This window comes from Oncorhynchus mykiss, chromosome 2 (genome assembly GCF_057628025.1).
Source record: "Oncorhynchus mykiss isolate SJ-2025 chromosome 2, ASM5762802v1, whole genome shotgun sequence".
Lineage (NCBI taxonomy): Eukaryota > Metazoa > Chordata > Actinopteri > Salmoniformes > Salmonidae > Oncorhynchus > Oncorhynchus mykiss.
In genome coordinates this window covers 14,017,459-14,038,462 of record NC_143023.1, presented here as the reverse complement: position 1 = coordinate 14,038,462, position 21,004 = coordinate 14,017,459, and the positions used below count along the sequence as shown (strand labels likewise).

At 45.3% G+C, this 21,004-nt stretch overlaps 3 protein-coding genes across 7 annotated transcripts; 1 reads left to right on the top strand and 2 right to left on the bottom strand.

The window, feature by feature from the left end:
• Positions 1–194: 194 nt before the first annotated feature.
• On the bottom strand, positions 195–10,760 carry LOC110535612 (meckelin). 2 transcript variants are annotated; one of them, XR_016484376.1, is made up of 28 exons: positions 10,471–10,760; positions 9,934–10,022; positions 9,486–9,576; positions 9,240–9,339; positions 8,738–8,804; positions 8,566–8,637; positions 8,220–8,282; positions 7,930–8,084; positions 7,658–7,766; positions 7,483–7,569; positions 7,104–7,169; positions 6,635–6,788; positions 6,438–6,558; positions 6,237–6,342; positions 6,098–6,154; positions 5,887–5,985; positions 5,634–5,732; positions 5,282–5,508; positions 3,962–4,061; positions 3,717–3,862; positions 3,258–3,398; positions 3,073–3,153; positions 2,833–2,949; positions 2,607–2,723; positions 2,198–2,305; positions 1,761–1,863; positions 939–1,081; positions 195–845 (listed from the first exon to the last, which is right to left on the bottom strand). XR_016484376.1 is itself a non-coding variant. In XM_090189448.1 (28 exons), the coding sequence occupies exons 1-28, from the start codon at positions 10,655–10,657 to the stop codon at positions 765–767; spliced, it is 2,949 nt and encodes a 982-aa protein (XP_090045574.1). In that variant the 5' UTR covers positions 10,658–10,760; the 3' UTR covers positions 195–764. The 2 variants fall into 2 exon arrangements, 1 of the variants encoding a protein (XP_090045574.1); XM_090189448.1 differs by having other exon boundaries at positions 5,282–5,371.
• Positions 10,554–13,687, top strand: rbm12ba (RNA binding motif protein 12Ba). The gene is made up of 2 exons (XM_090189470.1): positions 10,554–10,898; positions 11,271–13,687. Exon 2 carries the CDS (start codon positions 11,302–11,304, stop codon positions 13,024–13,026), a length of 1,725 nt encoding a protein of 574 aa, XP_090045596.1. The 5' UTR covers positions 10,554–10,898; positions 11,271–11,301; the 3' UTR covers positions 13,027–13,687.
• Positions 13,688–13,805: 118 nt separating this feature from the next.
• Positions 13,806–20,852, bottom strand: si:ch211-197h24.6 (uncharacterized). 4 transcript variants are annotated; one of them, XM_036962035.2, is made up of 12 exons: positions 20,728–20,852; positions 20,393–20,480; positions 19,323–19,353; positions 17,751–17,834; positions 17,426–17,565; positions 17,192–17,317; positions 17,016–17,061; positions 16,836–16,913; positions 16,037–16,407; positions 15,849–15,953; positions 15,390–15,504; positions 13,806–15,273 (listed from the first exon to the last, which is right to left on the bottom strand). In XM_036962035.2, exons 2-12 carry the CDS (start codon positions 20,477–20,479, stop codon positions 15,230–15,232), a joined length of 1,227 nt encoding a protein of 408 aa, XP_036817930.1. In that variant the 5' UTR covers position 20,480; positions 20,728–20,852; the 3' UTR covers positions 13,806–15,229. The 4 variants fall into 4 exon arrangements, with proteins under 4 accessions (XP_036817930.1, XP_036817937.1, XP_090045616.1 ...); XM_036962042.2 differs by having other exon boundaries at positions 15,390–15,501; XM_090189490.1 differs by lacking the exon at positions 19,323–19,353 and having other exon boundaries at positions 20,728–20,821.
• Positions 20,853–21,004: the final 152 nt, after the last annotated feature.

Genomic DNA, 21,004 nt, shown 5'->3' with positions numbered 1-21,004 from the left:
CATCACACTTCAGCAAAAGAGATGTTTCCTGGCACGTTAGGTTAGTAATTGATGATGGCACTACAGCAGCCAATAGCTAATGTGTGGATGGTTTGAAGTACCACAATCCTTCTCTCATCTACCTTCACCTCCCTCCATATTTTCTCTCTCTATCTACAGGGCCAATAACAGAGGAAGCAAATGAAGAGACCATATAAAATCAGACCCATTGTTTTAATTTGTAAAAACATATCAAATAGAAAAACTGAATTACAAAATGTACATCATCGACCCTGTGAAGGACATGTACAAAATACTGTGTAAACAAGTAGAAAAGCATTTGTCAAAAAAAAAAAGAGTCTGCCAAAACTGTAAACAAAACAATTAAACCAAGCTAGTCACACAGCTACCAAGGCTGTTACATGCTAACAAGGCATGGCATACTATAGTCTATACCACTCGAGCTCAACTCTGGACCAGTTCCACGGCTTTTCTTCAGATTTAGAGCTGGGACACCAGGTGTGTGTAATTAATGATCAGGTAGAACAGAAAACTAGCAGGCTCCAGACCTCGTAGGGTAAGAGTTGAATACCCTTGTCACACTTTTCTCCATCTCTAGCAAACACAGCTTTGATTATTCAAATTGCATTCTAAATTGAAGATCATGATTAGTTGATTATTGGAGTCAGGTGTGTTAGCTGGGGCAAAACTGTGACACCAATCAGGCCCCGAGAACTGGAATTGCCCGCGCCTGGTCTATACTTTCACCATTCTAACAGCAGAAACTATATCAGGAATCTCTTGTCCACCAATGTTTTGTTGGCCAGGTTTCTCCTCCCAATACTGTTACGGATTAACCGAAAGACCTAGAATAGAAAATAAATAAATTGTTATTTTTTGCTGTTATACAACTGACACAAACAAACAAAGACAGGTACAAGTACACCCACAATACTGACCATTTGCTGTATGTATGTGAGTACGCCTGCCAGTATGAAGCTCTGTGCTCCCAGGTCGACCACACAGAAGAAGAGCGTGTCAAAGATCAACAGAGTGGCTTCGTTCCCATAGAACAGCACGTCACTGAACGAATGGGACTCATCTGTTGAATAAAGACATATTTCAGAGGTCATACAGGTGCCCAGGCTTGTTCACAGACCACACTGCCATTTATCTGCAGCCCACACAGTGTGTGTAATGTAGTAACATAGACTGCATATTACTGCTGTATCTGCCATGTTTTGAGATATATACAGTACCAGTCAAAAGTTGACACACCTACTCATTCAAGGGTTTTACTCCATTTTTTACAATTTTCTACATTATAGAATAATAGTGAAGACATCAAAACTATGAAATAACACATATGGAATCATGTAGTAACCGAAAAAGTGTTAACAAATCAAAATATATTTTATATTTGAGATTCTTCAAAGTAGTCACCCTTTGCCTTGATGACAGCTTTGCACACTCTTGACATTCTCTCAACCAGCTTCATGAGGTAGTCACCTGGATTGTATTTCATTTAACAGGTGTGCCTTGTTAAAAATGTATTTGTGGAATTTATTTCCTCCTTATTGCGTTTGAGGCAATCAGTTGTGTTGTTACAAGGTAGGGGTGGTATTCAGAAGATAGCCCTATTTGGTAAAAGACCAAGTCCATATTATGGCAAGAACAGCTCCAAACTTTTGCCTGGTATTGTATATACATATAAACTATTGGAACCAAGATTGAAAAAGAAGTGATGTTGGCACAAGATGGAGGGAAGGTTGCAGCATAACCGTTGTAGAAGATGCTCTTGTCCATAGGCTCCAAGAACTCCATCCCTATGACTCTCTCAAAAAATAGTTTGTCTCTCACAACGTATTCCATGTCCCGATGGGCCTACAGAGAATACAACATAACATCAGGAAAGGGTGTGTGTGAAAATATTTAGAACAGATCCTAGGAAGTGACTCATGGTGTGTTGTGTGTTTATATCTTACATGGTCTATGACAGATCCTAGGAGACGGTTCATTGTGTGGTATGTTTATCTTATCTTACATGGTCTATGACAGATCCTAGGAAACGGTTCATGGTGTGTGGTATGTTTATATCTTACATGGTCTATGACAGATCCTAGGAAACGGTTCATGGTGTGTGGTATGTTTATATCTTACATGGTCTATGACAGATCCTAGGAAACGGTTCATGGTGTGTGGTATGTTTATATCTTACATGGTCTATGACAGATCCTAGGAAACGGTTCATTGTGTGGTAGGCTTTGGTGCTCTGGTCAAAGGGGTGTCCCGATGCTGCGTCCACCAACCGCGACGGTCCATTTCTCTGTTAGAGACAAACACAGATATACCTTTGAACAAGGTAAATATTTCCATGCCCTTGAGTGTACCTGACCCATTGAACTCTACAAAGTATTCTGAAATTGTAAATCATGAAATGTGTTGTAACCTGAAATAATATGAAAACTGTGACAACTACATTTTTAAAAGCTTCAGACAGAGGCACGTTCAATGTGGTACAACGTAACAGAATATTCTGATAGAAACACATTGCATAGAATAGACATGAATATCTTTCCTGTTGATTATGATGATCTCAAACAACACACAGACACACACAGCCCCACCCTGCTGAGGGGCTCCAGGATGCGGTCGTACTGCAGGCGTAGGCGGCTGGTAATGGAGATCTGGAAGGTCTGAGTGTCTGTGTTGGGAAGGAGACCTCTTTGACCACACAGAGACTCCTACAGAGAGAGAGAGGGAGAAAGGGTTGAATAGCTTTTTATATCGGAACGAAATACACACATCCCAATTCCACACACACTCTCTCTGTCTGTCTCTGTGTGTACGTACGGCCTCTCTCTTGAGGTTGATGTTCATCTCCTCCATGTTGGTGTCAGCGTGGCCGTGGACGGAGCGCCCGTGGATGTAGTAACCAAAACACCTGTGGGACAGCAGCAGCACCGAAATCTAAGACAGAAGAAAAAAGTTGTTTAAATGACTGATAGCATTAAAACAGCAGCAGTTCATCAGCCCATCTCACTTTTATGTGCACGGCAGCTGAGACACTATGCTGGTGAGAGTGATACTCACGTTGCTGATAGAGCATAGGTCCACAAACTGACGGATCTTATCCTCCACAAAACGCTCATGGAAAGCAGTGAAGAAAATGATCTGCAGAGAGAAAGTGAAAGACACACAGAGTGAGAAAGCCTGTCCAGAGACCCACTCTGATAACAGGTCTGACCAACGTCTGCAGTTCATAGGGGTGTACCTACCTGCAGCAGTCCAATGCAGAGCCAGAGTGTGGCGGCCAGGCCATAGCGCAGCGTCAGGCTGTAGGGAGGGGAGTAGGACTGAGGGGGGCGCTGGAGATCTGACCAGGGGTCCCTAAGGGCCAGACTAGAGAAGCCAACCACCTAGACACACAGTGAGAGAGAAAGATAGAGCAACAGAGTCACAGAGAGAGAGTTAAGAAAGTGATTTGAAATGTATCAGGGGAGAGTGCTGCCATTTCTCTGATGGGAAAGAGAGAGTCACAGAGAGAGGCACAGAGGGACAGAGAGAGACAAAGACACAGAGGGACAGACAAGGAGACAGAGAGGCAGAGAGACACACAGACAAGGGGACAGAGAGGCAGAGAGAGACACAGACAAGGGGACAGAAAGAGAGAGAGACACAGACAAGGAGACAGAGAGAGACAGAGACAGAGAGAGGGAAGGAAGATGTGTGTGTACCTCCAGTAGGAAAAGCACAGCCATGATCTGGAAGGTGGGGCTGATCTTGCGTATGGTCTGAATCTCATTCCACTCGTTGGCCACAAAGTAGGTCCTCCAGATGCTGACAGGAGAAGGGCTGTGCTTCGCCTCACCGTTGCCATTGCCTGACAACAACCCAAATCATGGTCACTTCTAATTCAGAGAGACAGAGGGGTAAAACCACTTTCAGAGAAAAGGGGAAAAGGCGTTTTTTGACTACGTACCCTGGATGGTCTTGTTGGCTTTGCCGCGCGGTCTCTCCCAGTCTATGAAGAAGATATCCACTGACAACTGCTGGATCAGCTTATGGAGAAACTGCACAGTCTGGAGGACAGGAAGACAATTTAGACCAGTGGTATTCAAACTTTTTCAGCAGGGATCCCATTTCTATCGGCAGAATTTCTCGTGACCCCACCCCAAATATAATGACCGATATATCGACCAATAATTCCACCGCTATTCGATAAATAGGATGAAAAAGGCAAATATGTTCCTTTTTCCACAAAAAATGTTTTACTAGGATTAGGAGGCTCCAACACAAGGTTACCACAGGAAAGTGGGAAATCACTTCCTCAGCAAAACCTCTCACTATCCAAATCTGCATGTGCTTCAGGGAAGAGAACAGAGTTGTGAAGTAGCACAGATCCATGAACAAGTGACTGCTCAGCTGAAGTGTTTTCCCCGTAAAACCCAAGGGTTATTCTTTGACTGTGCATGTTTATGTTAATGTTGTGTTCTGAACGTTGGGTCACAATCTGTGTGTGGGTTTGGGTGTGTGCATGTGTGTTAAGTCATGTGGTCTTCCTAGGTGTGGATTGATGAGGCCTTCAGATCTTCTAATATGCCATTGGCACCTATGCCGCCGCCTTGGGAAAAACTGTCAGAAAAATATAGTTTATTCTCCATAAGATTTGTTTAATGAAATAATAGATTATTAGAATCCTTGGCATCCTGATAGTCAGAGGAGTTGGACTGCAAGTTTCAACAGATTCACCTATATTAACACCAGCCCTATTTTCCTGACAGTTTTCCTATAGGTGTGCCACAAAGCGTTATCCTTAGCGTTGGCACACAAAACAGAAAAGTATTAGAATTTTGGAACTAGATGTTTCTGCACGTTTGAGGACGTTACAGCATGTTATCCCACCAGTGGTGAGAACCTGCTGTAGCTCTTATTACCATCATCTATGCCTTAGTTGGTTTTAGGTGGTTTGAACCAATTTATATACTTACACAACCGTAGAAATCTGTAAATTGACATTTTACATCAACAAATAACATTCAATTCATTTTTATCTCTTACAAAATTAGGAGAACCAATATAAATAATTGACTAAATCACAATTAATTTGTCAAATAATCTGTACTGTAATCCCCACGCCCATTTAAAACAAAATATATAATACTTTTTTCTACGTGGCGACCCCACTGCAATTCCCCCTCGCCCACACTAGGGGTCGCTCCCCTGACTTCGAATACCACAATTTTAGACAAATAGAAGCATACACATAACACAAGCTGTCAACAGGGTGGGATGGCCTCACCTTGAGAGCAAAGGCACAGCCCACATACGCCACAAACCTCTCCTCCTGCAGACCTGGTAACGGTAGCAGCACTGACACAAAATGCTGGGCCTAGACACACACACACACACACACATTTTTAATGTTCTTGTGTGGGAGGGGGAGAGGAAAAGAGGAGGGGAGGAGAAGAGAAAGACTTGCCTCCACCGTCTGAGTGTGCAGCCCAGGAGAAGACAGAAGAGAAAAACCTTGAATAAAATCACAATCCGTATAAACAGGAGTAAAGACCAGAGACAGGTCAGAGGTAAAGGTGTACAAGAGAGGGAAAGGGCTGTGGTGTGGTGTGTGTCTGTCTGCGGGGGTCTCCGTCTACCTTATAGAAGATGAGCCAGTACAGGCCTGTTCCCACGGTGATGAAGAAGAAGACGTTAGCCAGATCACCAGCGTAAAACAACAGGAACTTCAATACGGTCTGAGAGACAGAATAGAGAAGGAGAGGCAGAGAGAGAGAGGTCAGGGAAAATATATGACAAACATGCAATCAAATTCTACATTTAAATAAATGCATTTGGGTGTTTAAAGGTTAATGGTTAGAAGTCAGGGGTTACAGGTTAAAGGTCAGGTACCTCCATGTCAATGAGAGGAGAGCCAATCCTCCTCTTCCAGCTGGCTGTCTTCACTAAGGAATACAGAACAGAAACACCACCCAACACACCTAGGGCGATCTACACACACACACACACACACACACACACACACACTAATCATTACGGTCTTCTCTATGCATGCAATCGCAACAGCATTACCCTTCTCGTTCTCTGTCCCCTGGTTACTCACATCAGTCTTCATGTGAGCTTCAGTCTGGTCCATCTCATAGTCCACAGCAAACGACACCTAGAACACATAGAAGTTACAGTGGGATCAGGGATGTGTGTGTGTGCTGTGAGAAGGTGTGTGTGTGTGATGTGTTACTCACAGAGACAGTCTGTGTGTTTGGGGCAGTGATGAGGACGTCTGAGTAGGTCACAGAGAGGAGAGGAGGGAACACCTGTCCCTTCTGAGTCCCTGGCACCAGCTGAAACCTATGTCATAAATACACACACATGTTTTCACACCCTGCTAACATTGATGAATGCGTGTAGTCCTACATGGATGTGTGTTTGAGTGTGCAACTCACCCTATCCTGATGCTGCTTGCGATGCGTATGACTTTTGGCAGAGAGCCGAGGCTCTTCTCTCTCCCACTCAGAGTGTCCACCAGTAACACACGTCTCGATAGGTACCAGTCGTTCAAGTTACCTACACACACCAGTTATTCAAGATACTTGTTGAGGGAGAAAGGATTTAAAACAAATGTACCCCCTCCCACATTCACCTTGGTTGATGAACTTCCTGTTGTATTCTTGGTTGAGGTTGCGTGTGGGAAGGGGGAGCAGTCTCCTGTCCTCTCCTCGGCTCAGATCCACAAACACATCGTAGAATAAAGGTTCAGCATAAACACGCAACAGGTCTGCTACGGAGAGAACACACTACACACACAGACACATACGTCATAGAATTGGCGCTAAGTGAGAACGCAAAACAACTGTAACCATGAGAAAACACCACAGCACATGTTGACGAGATAGAGACAGGGCTTGACTTGGGCAGGAGTTCACCGGATCTGAGTCCCGGCACCGTAAATGTTCTACTGCTCGAAGCTCCTGTTCCTCTTATAGAATATTATCTCAAAAGTATTGTGGAGCTTCTGCACCTAAATACTGTATAAACAGTAGTGGCATCCAAAATGAGTACCGGAACCCATTTCAGTTCAAGTCAAGCACTGGATAGAGGTAGAAACTCACAGTCTCCTGGTAGGCCGTGCCAAAGGTGTAAGCTGCCTCCTGTCTCCTGGCGGTGTCTGGACAGAGCTGGGAGAGGAGACAGTCACTTTCCTCAAGTCAAAACTAATAATGATAACGACTGATCTATGACTGAGCTGTATCATGAAACACTGGCGTCTCAACACTGGAACCAGCAGTGTGATGGAAAGAATAACACCTTTAGGCTAAACTTGTGTGTCACTAAGGGCTCTGCTCCCAACCTCAGGTTGTTACAAATATTACTACAGTAGACAGCTCAGCTTGAAGGTCAATATGAATGGAAGTCATTATGAGACTGCAAAGTGTGGCAATGCAAGACTAGCCTTCACTAGTCAGGCTCAAGATGAACTTCCTGTTTTACCTGCAGGTTGTTTCCTCCCACTTTCTCCCATTGGAGGAAGTCTCCTCTGGCGTTGTAGACAGCAGCCACTAGGTTGATGTCTGTATTCTGAGAAAGAGAGACAACGCACGTAGAATCGGAGTGATCATCATAGGTGTTATGGTAATAGTGTTGGGTCAATGTGTGTGTTACGGACCCTGTTGCGTCCCTTGAAGCTGAATCCAGTGGGAAGTGGCTCTGTCTGCAGCACGCGGTTGGCCAGACCCGGCTGGTCCCCGTAGTAAAGCCATGGGAGATTGGCTCTCCTAAAGTCACAGGGGCAGGAATGGACAGTTCCATTGACTGATCTACTCCAGATTTTACATCATTGGTTGAAAACAGTGGTTAGAGACTCCAGAGCAAGAGTAGATATTCAGAAGATGTTTTAGGGGTTATAGGTTAGGGGTCAGGAAAAGAGTTAGAGGTTACCAGTAGGATATGTCCTGTGTAGATCCCAGGGCTGCGGTAGCTCTGAAGATAGTGTTGTAGAGACCACAGGCATCGTTGGCCACGCTGCTGAAGGAGTGCATGTTCATCACACACATGTTCCCCAATGCCTGGCATGCTGTCAGGTTAGTATACACCTGTACAATGCACACATACCAACACGATCAGGTCAGAGAACACCTGCAGGACACACACCACACACATGGACAAGTGCACATAGATTGTCCATGGTCAGAAAGGTGAACAGGTATTTGAGAGGCTGTATATTTTACCAAGCAGGCAGCTGCTGAAGAGTAGAGGTTTGTGGAGAACCATGCTGATTGCACAGGAAGGGACTACAGGGGGAACATACCAAACAGTGTTACAGTGTTACTATAATTCCACAGTTACATAACTACAGCAGGCTCACTGATGCTCTGGGTCCAGTTTTTCAAAAATTACAGTATCTACCTGGATTTTGCCTATCGGATAGGAATAAAACAGAGAAATAGAATGAATACAACGGAATACCCCATTCAAGTAAATTATTCGTTCTATTTCTATGCATTTAATCTTATCCGATAGACAAAATCCAGATAGATAACATTTGAAAAACTGGGCCCTGTTGTGTTGACTTACCAGCTCAGCATAGTTGACATTTGGGTTCACAGTTGTAGGGAGGTTGTTGGGAGGGAAACACATACCTCCAGCCTGTAAATAAACATGACATATGATTCACGGATGCTCTAAACTTGTATTTCATTTTAAGCCCATACATGACACACACGCGTATTATAGAGGGTGGGCTCACCAGGATGTTGGAACCACACATACAGGACTGAGAGGTGTTGATGAGGGAAGCCTGGCATCTCTGACACCTGACAGAGACAAGAGAGCAGAGTCAGACAGAGACAGACAGGGACAAGAGAGCAGAGTCAGACAGAGACAGACAGAGTCAGGCAGAGTCAGGCAGAGTCAGGCAGAGTCAGACAGAGACAGACAGAGACAAGAGAGCAGAGTCAGACAGAGACAGACAGAGACAAGAGAGCAGAGTCAGGCAGAGACAGACAGAGACAAGAGAGCAGAGTCAGACAGAGACAGACAGAGTCAGGCAGAGTCAGACAGAGACAGACAGAGACAAGAGAGCAGAGTCAGACAGAGACAAGAGAGCAGAGTCAGACAGAGACAGCCAGAGGCAGCCAGAGACAGACAGTAAAAGGTTCAATCAGCAGAATCTTAACAAGTCATGCCATCTGAGAGTTTAGAGCAGAAATATCAGTTGTTCTGCAGGAAGACTTGGCTGTGTCTGGTACCTGTCTCCGTAGCTGTTAGGGGCTGAGAGGGCAGGTTCAGCTCCGTTACACACCTCACACCTGGCCTCTTCCAGAGGGTTCCCCTGGACATCCCGCTCCACTACAGTACAACAATACAGCATTAGCATCACACAGCGGCGCACCATAAACACCATCACATCCCCTGTAGACGTGGCTCCTCCAGCTGCTGTCTCACCCAGTATACTCCCAGTTTTACTCACCCAGTATACTCCCAGTTTTACTCACCCAGTATACTCCCAGACGGGCACTGACAGGTTCCCTGCTCTGTCAGACTGCCCGGACAGAGGATACACCCATAGCCATCCTCTGTTACTGCCTACAGGAGACAGGAAGAACAACACATGCAGTTCAGCACCAGTGGAGGCTGCTGAGGGGAGAACACCTCATAATAATGGCTGGAACATAGCAATGGAATGGCATTAAACACATAAAAAACATGTGTTTGATGTATTTGATACCATTCCACTTATTCCGCTCCAGCCATTACCATGAGCTGTCCTCCCCAACTACGGTGCCACCAATCTCCTGTGTTCAGCACACTTCCCAGGACAATCTGTATTGACTGAGACCTTTAAACTGGTCGGTGAATGATAAGTAAATAGAAATAGCTGATTTTGTACTGTATTATAAGGTGTGATCATCTACTGTCTAGTAGTACAGAATAAGAATATACCGGTTTTTCTAATGGACACCTCTGACAGGTGATGGAGGCTCCGTTGGTAGTGAGAACTCTGAACCCAGTCACACATTCACAAGACAGACCTGATGAAGGAGGAGAGGGTAATTGGTTAACACAAGAGATTATAACAGTAGACACAGCTGTAGGTTACGTTGTAAACCATCAGTGCCATTTCTCTCAGCAAACAATACCTGCAGCAATCTTATTGACTGATGAACCAGCTAATATAGTCTACATATAGGACAATGCAACTAGCAGGCCAGTTTACACTATATTAGCTGCATTATTATCAAATTCTAACCAGCTAGCTAGCCAGGTGGCTTACTGCAATTACATTCCTCCCCTATGATTCGCTACTGCTGTATTTAAGTACTATTTAGCAAAGATGGTTGAGCCTGTTCTATTCGTACACGTAATGTTTTAAACAACACGATTGACTCTACAACAAACCCGGACTGGAGTAGATTAGCGTACTGCTAATTAGGTAGCCCGTTAGTCACAGTATAACCAACAACACCATTGATAACGCACCAGTTGCACTCGTACTCTGGTTCGGTCCGCATTTCACACAGGACTGACTGGAGATGTCGTAGAACTGTTCCACGCCGCAGTCTGAAGGACGCTGAAACGAAATCGTAAACTGCTGGGAGTGAAGTAGGTTTGATTTTATTGTTAGAAATAGTGCCAATCCGCACACAAGTAGCATCCCCGTTGCCATGGTAGAGAAACTGACTTTCTGTTATTTTACCCACAAACCCTTCTGTCTTTTGGGGCGTGTGCTCGCGCCACTTTTCTCGCGCCTCCCTACTTCCCTATAAAATGCGCGCATGCGGCAGCTCGTGCACAGTTAATGTGGTCGGGCTCATAAAGTGACAACATTTCGACCTATCAGCATCACACAAACTTACGATATAAAGGTTAAAATACAGAGGAGCCAGAGTTGTTATGGTTTTCATCTGGTAAGTAATTTGAGGAGTTGATCTGTTTATCTTTTTAACTGAAATATTCTTAAATGTTTCGTTTTACAGGGCAGGCTAGCTAGTCTCATTTCACAGCCACCGTGCCTCCGGGCTAACTAGCTAGCCAACCAGGTGTTCATCATAATAATGTACCGCGTGCCAGCGTTCATCAGTTGTGTTGTTGGTTACTTAACGTGTTTAATTTCTATGGAAATTCTGGAATGTGGATGTTCTTAATATAAGTAAAAAAAAAAAAAATTGTGCCCATTTAAATGTTTATCCTTTTGTTGCTGTTCTTAAAATGTATTAAATAACTTGATTTCTGCTTCATGTTCATGTTTTTTTGTGTTTGTTTGTTGTATCTGTTTCTAGATCTCTGGTTGCCAGATAAAAGGAGTTCAATATGACCATAGTACTTCGGTTGCAGGGTCTGAATATTAAGGCCGGGACTGAAGACATACGCAGATTCTTTACCAACTTATACATCCCAGAAGGTGGTGTATATATTATAGGAGGACACCTTGGTGAAGCGTTCATTGTGTTCACTACAGAGAGAGATGGCCAGCACGCAATAAGGCGCTCTGGAACTCTTCTTAGAGGGTCTCCGGTGACCCTACATATTAGTAGCATCGCAGAACTGCAACGAAAAATGGAGTCCAAACTACAGAGTGAGAAGCTCATTCCAGAGTTGTTACCTGAGAAGAAGCCTTTGCTGCCCTTGCCCGACCCTGCCACAGCCCTACTGTTCGGCCTTGTTGCTGTTATCCAAGGACTGCAATCTAATCAGCCAGGAGAGCACAGCAAAGCGACAGTAGCACCTGGTCCTGTGCTCAGGGCCAATAGCCCAGCTGTCGGTTGTGTGCTCAGGGCTGATAACACAGCTGTGCCTGGGAGTGAGCTAAGGAGACCAGATAAGGCTTACAGGCCAAGACCAGGCTATGTCAGGCTCTTTGGCCTGCCAAAGACTGTCACCAGCCAGGATATCTGCCACTTCTTCAAAGGCCTGTTGGTCCAGGATGTGATAGCTAATGTGAAGCTGGGCGTGAGACAGGGCTGCCTTGTAAAGTTTGGGCATGCCCAGGACGCATGTGATGCCCTAAGCTTCAACCACCAGCAACTGGGCCGCATCAGCGTGGAGGTCCGTGGGGCCTCTGAGGAGATGTGGAGCTATGCCGTCCAGCAGTGTCAGAACCCTTCATATGATCCCTTGGAAAACCCCTTGTATAGGCCAACAACCCAGAGAGAGAGAACCTCATACAAGCCCCAAGAAATGCCATCATATACAATCCAGAGAGATGGACCCTCATTAGAATCCAAGGAAATGCAGCACCAGGAAAGGGCAAGGCCCTCATACAGAACCCAAAGACAAAGCTTGTATGAACCTGCCAGAGAAATACACAGGACCTGGGCCAAGAGGCGCTCTGAAGACAGATCGCTGTCACGGTCACCGAAGAGGCCCAGATCCTGTGAGTCCCTTTCACTGAGCGTGGAGTACTGTATTATGGCCAAAAATCTATCCAAAACAATAACGAAGACTGAGATAAAAGAATTGTTTGGCTGTCCGAACATCGCCAACAGCAAAATATTACACTTACTGTATAAGGATAGCGAGAGGACAGATACAGCGTTTGTAATATTCGACCAAACGGAAGACTACGTTTATGCTTTGAACCTCAACGGCTGCCATGTTGGTTCCCAGGCCATAGACGTCTCATCTGTCACCAAGGAGAAGATGCAAGCCATGTTGTCAACTGGGAGACACCATGGCAACCCCAAGACAACACCAGCAGTGTCAGAGCGAAGCGAGGAGAAACATCAGATTGTGAGACCCAGGGTGAGACCGTTTCCCACAGCACAGACATGTGTTTACGTACGAAACCTCCAGTCAGACGTGACGAAAATGGAAATAAAAGATTTTTTCTGTGACCTTCCTCTGACTGAACAGTTTATCTACATTCTGTGTGATCAAGATGGCAATGGCATCGGTGAGGCTGTGGCTCAGTTTAAAACTGAGGATTTTGCCACACAGGCCCAGAAACAACATGGCAAGACATATATGGGGACCAGAGTGCTGCTCACCTGTATCAACTTCCAGCAGATGGAGGACATCTTGAAAAGGAATGCGTGAGGAAAGATGGCCTACTTCTCATATTTACATTTGTTATTTAGCAGATGCTCTTATATAGGACTGCAGTCTAATCAGCCAGGAGAGCACAAAGCGACAGCACACTTTTTTTCCTACTGGTCCCCCGTGGGAATTGAAACCCAAACCTTAGCGTTGCAAGCGCCATGCTATACCAACTGAGAAATACTGGACAACTGTTGACCAGAGCCACATGGGGATCTGGTTGGAAGTAGTGGACTCTATGGGGATAGGGTGTCATCTGAGATTGTCCCTAAAACTCTAAAGATGGCATTTTAGGATGGGCTCATCACTGGAATGAGCATCCTTGAGTCGTAGTGGCTTCGAGAAGTATTAACCCCATACCCTCCAGTCATCAAGTTACATTTGGACAAGTCTAAACTGGATATGAGTCAATATCCATTGTTATTGAATGATTCCAACACCTTTCAATACCAATGGGAGCAAATCATTCTACACCTACAGGTTGATTTAAATGCATTTCAAACTGCAACAGTGAGTGACAATGTTTGAAAACCAGCAACAGGACAGCATTTCTGTTCTCTTCTGACATTCAGTATTTCTTTTATTGGAATTTTCATTCCAAATATTACTTTATGAAACCAATATGTTTATTTTTGTCACTAATTAAATGTTACAAAAATGACCTGATTTTGATTCAAACTCTTCTTAAATAGTTTTCAATTATGCTAGTATGTCAATTCATTGCGTTTATGGTAGATTTTTAAGGTCAACTTGAGAGCCAGCAACATTTCTCACACAGCTGGAGAAGCATCGATGAGTTTATTTTCAGTTCCCTATTTTGTTGGATCAGATAAAATACAACTCATGGAATCCCCTGGGTGATGCAGTTCCAGTTTTACAGCGAAGGAACAACATCCTCCATACTGTGCATTTGGAAAGTACTCTAAAATGGATTAAATACATTTTGCTCCTCAATCTACACACAATAACCGATATGGACAAAACGAAAAGTTTTTTTTTTTTTTTTTTAGCAATGTTTGCAAATTACAAAAAAAAACATACCATATTCACAAATATTCAGACCCTTTGCTATGAGACTCAATTGACCTCTGGTGCATCCTGTTTCCATTGATCTCATGTCAGAGCAAGAAGTTTGGAACCACCAAGACTTCCTAGAGCTGGCAGCAGTCGGGGGAGAAGGGCCTTGGTCAGGGAGGTGACCAAGAACCCGATGGTCACTTTGACAGAGTTCTTCTGTGGAGAACCTTCCAGACGGACAACCATCTTAGCAGCACTCCGCCAATCAGGCCTTTTAGGGTAGAGGCCAGAAGGAAGCCACTCAGTGAAGGCACAAGACAGCCCGCTTGGAGTTTGCTAAAATGCATCTAAAGGACTCTCAGACCATGAGGAACAAGATTCTCTGGTCTGTTGGAACCAAGTTTGAACTCTTTGGCCTGAATGCTGGCAATGGTGCTTCAACAAAGTCCTGAGTAAAGGGTCTGAATACTTATGCAAATATATTTCAGTTTAATTCATTTGCAAACATTTCTAAAAACCTGTTTTTACTTATTGGGTTGTGTGTGTGTGTAGATTAATACATTTTAAAATACAGCTGTAACGTAAGAAAATGTGGAAAAAGTCAGGGTCTGAATACTTTCCAAATGCATCATACATCCTGGGATTCCGTTCAGGGCCAGCCGTTCTGGCTTTAATACAAACAGAAATACTCCACGTTTCATCAGCTGTCAGGGTGGCTGGTCGCAGGTGAAGCCAGGTGTGGAGAAAAACAGCGATGACAAGCCCAACTCAAACAGCAGTCAGTACATCAGTAACCCATTTACCACCAAACATCCGTTTCCCTAAACATTACTTGTTTTCTATCAAACACTTAATTTCTAAACAGACAAGATTCATCCAAGAAACCCCAGTAAAATAAATGCCAAAATCACATGAATACAGACAATGGTTAATAAAACTAAAAGTCAAACTTTGGTCCAACCTATTAATGTCAAAAGAAGTTATGTAAAAACAAAGTCTGCACTAATAAGTACACAATTGTATCAGTTTCTGCTTTGAAGGAAAATTATAACTATATAAAATAAAAATCCTCTTCAGTGGCTAGACAGACAGCTGCAGACCCCCATGAACTCGGGGTATATCTTGGGGGTGAGGCGGAGGATGGGTTACCCCAGGAAGGTGGATGTGTCACGTGGGGATGGATCAGTTAATTGTAGTACCTGGATGGACCATCAGAGTATCTGGAAGGGCCTGCAGAGAGGAGATAATAGATGAGACTGATGTACTGTAGATTTCTGAACCAAACTACAGCCATTAAAAGAATGAACGTGTGTGTATTTAAATTTGTCAACTGGGGCCGTGCGTACCGGAGAGGTTCCCAGAGAAGCCACCTGAGAAGCGGTCACTACCGCTAGACATTCTGGGAGAATCAGAGTAGCTCATGGAGCCCAGCGACAAACCGCTCTTCATACTAGGACCCTGCTGGAGACAAACGCACATACACTGAATCAAGGAGAACATCCAAGGGGACAAACTACTAAGGAATTCTTTGTGGTTTCCTGAATCACACCATCTACCTTACGACTGACTATACACAAGGAACAGGTTTAGCCACAGTAAGGACGTGTGCTGTCAGAACACAGAAGGTTCTAGAGCACTGCCATAAATCAACAGCAATAAATCACTGACTAAACAGACAGGAAGTGGGTTAAAGGACTGAATCAAGTGACATTTATCCTCACGTCACCAGTTCCTGGAAGCACCTGAGAGCTGCTTGTTACACTGCTCTGTCAGCTGCAATACCAGTGCGTATGTGTGCTGCATACCGCGGAAACACTCCTAAGTCTGTAGTCCATTAGGACATCCGTCAGCTTCTGTGTCACCTTCAGCACGATCTGAGCATCACTCTCGTTCTCGATCCGGAAATTGTCCTACACACAGGAAACAGACACTCACACACAGCATATTTAAATAACACGAGAAAGCATAGTTTCACACACACAGTTCCACTCACCAGGTATTTGAGTAGCGTGGACGGAAGGCTGCTGGTTTCAGGTACAGCTCCCATCAACCCTTGGCCTGATCCACTTCCCATCTGTCCCCCTCTGAACTCATCAGGGTAGCAGCTTCCCGGACTCTCCCCCAACAGCCCCTCCTGGCCAAAGCCTCCGTCCCTTCCCGGCCCAAAGCCATCGGCTGAACCCCCCAGCCCCCCCGTATTGTCAGGGTAGCCTCGGAAGCTCATGTCCCTTTTCTGGAAGGCCGTAGAGGAAGTGGAGCGAGACAGGGGGTCAGAGTAGCCCCCCATACCACCCATGGGGTAGTTGAGGAGGCCGCCTTGGAGAGGGAACTCCCCTGGGAACAGAGGCTCTGCAAACCTGCCACCTAGAGGGAGACAAAAGGCTGCATTTGGACTACTACACAACACTGCATCCCAACATAGACCAGTCAAGCACACAACAAAGGTCTCATCACCTCTGCAATCTCTGTTAACCAGGAAGTAAAATCTCAAGTAATTTGGACAGCTGTGTGATTTATACTTGTTTGAAATTGCAAACAAACGCAACTAAAGCCAACCCCCCCCCCCCCCCCCCCCCGCGAAGCATTTGAAGCGAGCAGGTTAAGCACCGCCTTTACCCACTAAGGCCAAATGACCAGCGATGAAAAACAAAACCAGAACTAATGCTGCTCGGATCTCACGCATCCCATTCAGTCCTTGCAGATTATCTCAGTCTACATTCAGAATCTGCCCACGGGAGATTATCACTTCAGAGGCAACCTTACACTTCTCACCCCCACACACACACACTCACCTGGTTTTGGTCCTCTAGCTCCCATCCCTCCTGGCCCTCCCATCCCTCCTGGTGGCCCCATGTTGGGGATTGCTGAACCTGTGATGACAGGGAGATATGTCCGGAACCACAGTACATTTAAAAACAGACTGAGCACAATGAGATTCAGACATAAATTTGAGAATAAACAGAAAAACATACGCAGTCCTGCAAACGCTTGGACCTCACTGGGCTCCTTCAGAATCACCTGAAAACACCGTACAGAATCAAGTCAATCACCAACAGCACCAGAGAGGCCCCCCCCCCCCCCCGATGCATCTCAATAGTCTGCCGTGTTCTCTTTTCCTCATCCATAACTTTCTGCTCCCCCTTCTCACCTTCAGCTGTCCCCTGCCCTCTGCCTTCTCCAGCTCTGCTGCTGCTTTTTTCACCTTCTTCCTCACGTCATGGTCCTTTGTGGCAGCATCTTCCTCAAAGGGAATCTTGGCAGAATGATTTTGCTTCTGGAGGACAGATGAGACCATACACAGCATCATAACACAGACCTGTAGACCCAACAGCCTTTAACCGGGACTTTTACTGTGAAAGTTAAGTGACACACACGGCCTCACCATGTATCTGAAGGAGTGCTTCCAGCCCTTGATGTGAGCCAGCATGTCAGTCTGCAGACGGCTCACCTTGCAGAGTTTACACTGGTAATGGGGCGGGACTGACTTACTGGGACTGCGGTACTCCCACACATACTGAAGACCTGCAGAACATGAGTGACAGCTCTAACAAACAACCATGGGCAATGAAACATCTCAACAACCAATCACAGACTTGAAAAACAAATCATAGAGCCCCATGAAACCTATATTAGTGAAAGAGTGACTTGACTTAAATCTCTTGAACCCTTTGGGGCATAGGGCTATGGTGCAATGAGTAGGTACTCACCAATGACAGTCTCACCAGTGATGGCCTTCAACTGTTTGGTCAAGGACGGGATGGTCTGCACATTTCCCGCCTTGGTGGTGAACACTGGGAAATGCACAGAAGTTAACAAAAAGCACAAACATGGCAGAGACTGCATAATGAGATCGTCATCCTGCCCACGGACAGGTGAGACCAAAGGGTCCACACGTCCAGTCAACTGACCAGCAGACAGCCAATAGCCGAAGAGCCTCATACTTCACGAAGTGAAACACTTCAAAAAAAAGGTCACTGTGCATTCCTTACACAACCCCCCAGTCAAAAGACTTTTACTGGAGTTTAGAGGTCCTTCATTTACTGAACAACAGTTAGAAACACAACCCCTGCTCTTCTGAGCCTCTCAGGTCCTGTTTCCAGCCGTGCATCATCGACAAAGTCTGGTAAGAATCCTTACCATTTGTGCGCTAGTTAGGTTCTGCTACAAACACAGATTGGTTGGGAGTACTATAATCTCCTGCTCTGGCTGGTAATCAAAGTTGCTGGTAACCAAAAATAACTTCATTTGAGTTGCTGTGTGGAATTCGAGCCCCACCTTCACAAGATCATGATTCATTAGAAGGTTGCCTGGAAGGCACACCAGGGTCTGTTTCGTGCCAGGGTTACAGTACTGACCGCTACACAGAAGAGAAGCTAATCTGAGGTTTGGAGGCCTGCTGAAAACCGTGGGGGCTGTAGTTCTTCTGCCCACCTAGACACAGGTCAGAGCTGGGATATAGGATTCTCTCACTCCCATCAGGCACTCCTCCATACCTGTGTCCAATCAAAGCAGTGAAACTCTTGCATGGGCACAGCAGGTCCCAGCCCCATTGGCAGACAGTGAGTTGAAACACTTCCTACTCTTTGAGGGCCACAAAGGCCCCGAAAGAAATTCCTGCTGTCAGCATCCATTGCCCATCTGAACTACCATAGGCCTATGAGGCCACATCTTTGTGCCGGGGGCTGATAGCCCTAAATTACATTGGGATGGAGTATCCCATCTCATCCACCACCAATGTGTAGCACCCAACTGGGTGATGCACGGCAGTCATTTGGGCCCACAACATCTGACCCAGACAGGATCCTTACTGATTTGACTTGCACCAATATGGGGCAACAGCTCTACAGGACTGCAGAGAGCACCTGCACACCTATGAGTTCCCTAGTTAGACATTCTTCTGAGAGGACAGGTTTCACGTTGTGGTTTCTAAAGTTGTTCAGACTGTAAATCATGGACCAAAGTGTTTTATGAAATAAAACTACTTAATGCATCTAAAAAGATTTGTGCACATTGTATCAAAGACAGACCCCCAAAAAGTCATTGAAATGAACACTAGGGAAAAGCCTTTGTGAGCCACACAGCCTAAGCCTGTGGACAGTGACTAAGTTCACTGGCATTTACAGCAACCTCTAAGAGGCAGTGAATCTGACGCAGCCCAGAGCCCACGTTTGGACTTGCCCCCTGCCCAATCAGCCACCAGCAAAAAGGCAGGAGGATGTTAAGTCACAGCTCCTAACCTCCTATCCGAGGCTGTGATGCTGTGTGGAGGCAGAACTTACCTATGTCAGCAGAGAAGTTAGGCTGCTTTCTCTGTCAGTTGGGATAACCAGGCCGAAGGAGAGAGAGACAGACAGGCATTAGTGAGACTGGAGGAGGCAGCAGAGGGGCAAACCCCACTGCACCGTTCCTCAAACAGTGGGTCAGGACCCCCTAGAGGGTTGCAGCTTAAGATTGGGTCCCGGATAGAAACATTGGTTTGGTTTAAGCAAAAGCTTCAGGTGGACTACAGCAGAAACACATTGGAGAACCCTACTCCACTCCTGTCTCTATGGAGAGAAATGTCATTTCAGCCTCTCCTCCATGACCCGGTCAGTGACATGAGGGAACTCTGAGCTGTCACTGACTCTGCACCCTACACATGCGCTTTACCTTGAAACGAAAGTACAAGTACTCTAGTCAAGTGTTCCAATCAGAATATATATCTGTCACAAAGGCATCATAGAACCAAGCTGCCAGTGAGCCCTAGTGCTAATAGCTCAACAGGAAAATAAAATTGTGTTATGGGGGCTGACTGCCCCCTTAAAAGACAGCGATAAAGAGGGCATGAGATTGCCCAGAGAAAATACCCAGCCCTGTTACCCTCGTTAGTTGCAGCCCTTCTACACTTGGTAACAGGGTTATCTGGAATTCCTGCTGCCCACAATACTCTTTAGCATCTCTTAGTCAATGGGTAACTCAAGCCCTGATTGAGGGGCAGTGCAGCAGGCTGCATCTCCACAGAAACACTCAGGAGACCAGAAAGCACTGATCAGTCCCTGCTGCTCCAGCAGTGTCCAGTGTCTTTGTCCAGCCAAGGGCAGCTGGTAAGGGTCCATACCACTTCCTCTGCACAGAGCACTGCTACAACTTTAGGAATGAAACCGGTTAGAAGACCATACAACGACTACGTACACAGTACTCTCAAAACCACTGTTTTGGAATCCACTTATCATAATAGACACTATTCAGAACGTATTAATTAACCTCATCTGGGTTGTGAATGACTAGTAATACAAATATAATCCTAACCGGGGGGGAAACGGCATAACTGGGGGCAATTGGCATGATTACCATGGGAGACTGAACTTACCCTGTTGTTAGCCCCTCCATTAGCGTTCCTGAACCTCTTCTGTGGTGGAGCGCCATAAGATGGCCTTGGATTGTTGCCGTGCTGCATTCTGAGGGTCATCACAAACAAATAAAGACATCGTTTAATATCTAGCTATATGGGCCACATCTTTTTTTTTTAGGGCGACTAAGAAACAACGCAGCTGGCCTTGTGGGCAAAACCACTTGGCCACGCACCGTGCAAAATATGGTGATTAGCTAGCTGTTGCCACAATATAGTAACGCTACCCGGACAACATCCTCCAGGGTTACTATAGAATAAATAGGGTGTGGTATGAGTGACATGAAATACTCTACCTGAAAAAGTAAGATTCGCTAAAGCAAACCAGAGCGGGGTGAATTTTGCGTGTCAAGAAGAACGACTAGCAAATTGACGCACGCGCAATTGTGTATCTCTTTATAGAAAGACCCGTGACGTACCTGCTTTTATGAGCCTATGCGTTTGCCTGTGTACTCGAACTCGGAAATTTGAGTTCAAATTAATAAAAAAAACATTAAAAGATAATAACGACATACATTTTTCATTTGAAATGTATCCTTTACACAAGTTGCAATAAAACACTGATATATGTAG

Excerpts from the sequence above, each read along its gene's own strand:
- LOC110535612 (XM_090189448.1), bottom strand. The coding sequence starts at position 10,657 with ATGGCAACGGGGATGCTACTTGTGTGCGGATTGGCACTATTTCTAACA. Across the intron at positions 9,340-9,485 it reads CCCGTCTGGGAGTATACTGG|TGGAGCGGGATGTCCAGGGG; the intron begins GTGAGTAAAACT and ends GTTGTACTGTAG. Across the intron at positions 1,082-1,760 it reads CAAGAGCATCTTCTACAACG|ATGAGTCCCATTCGTTCAGT; the intron begins GTTATGCTGCAA and ends TTTATTCAACAG.
- rbm12ba (XM_090189470.1), top strand. The coding sequence starts at position 11,302 with ATGACCATAGTACTTCGGTTGCAGGGTCTGAATATTAAGGCCGGGACT.
- si:ch211-197h24.6 (XM_036962035.2), bottom strand. The coding sequence starts at position 20,479 with ATGCAGCACGGCAACAATCCAAGGCCATCTTATGGCGCTCCACCACAG. Across the intron at positions 16,408-16,835 it reads AGCTAGAGGACCAAAACCAG|GTGGCAGGTTTGCAGAGCCT; the intron begins GTGAGTGTGTGT and ends GTCTCCCTCTAG. Across the intron at positions 15,505-15,848 it reads GACTTAGGAGTGTTTCCGCG|CAGGGTCCTAGTATGAAGAG; the intron begins GTATGCAGCACA and ends GTTTGTCTCCAG.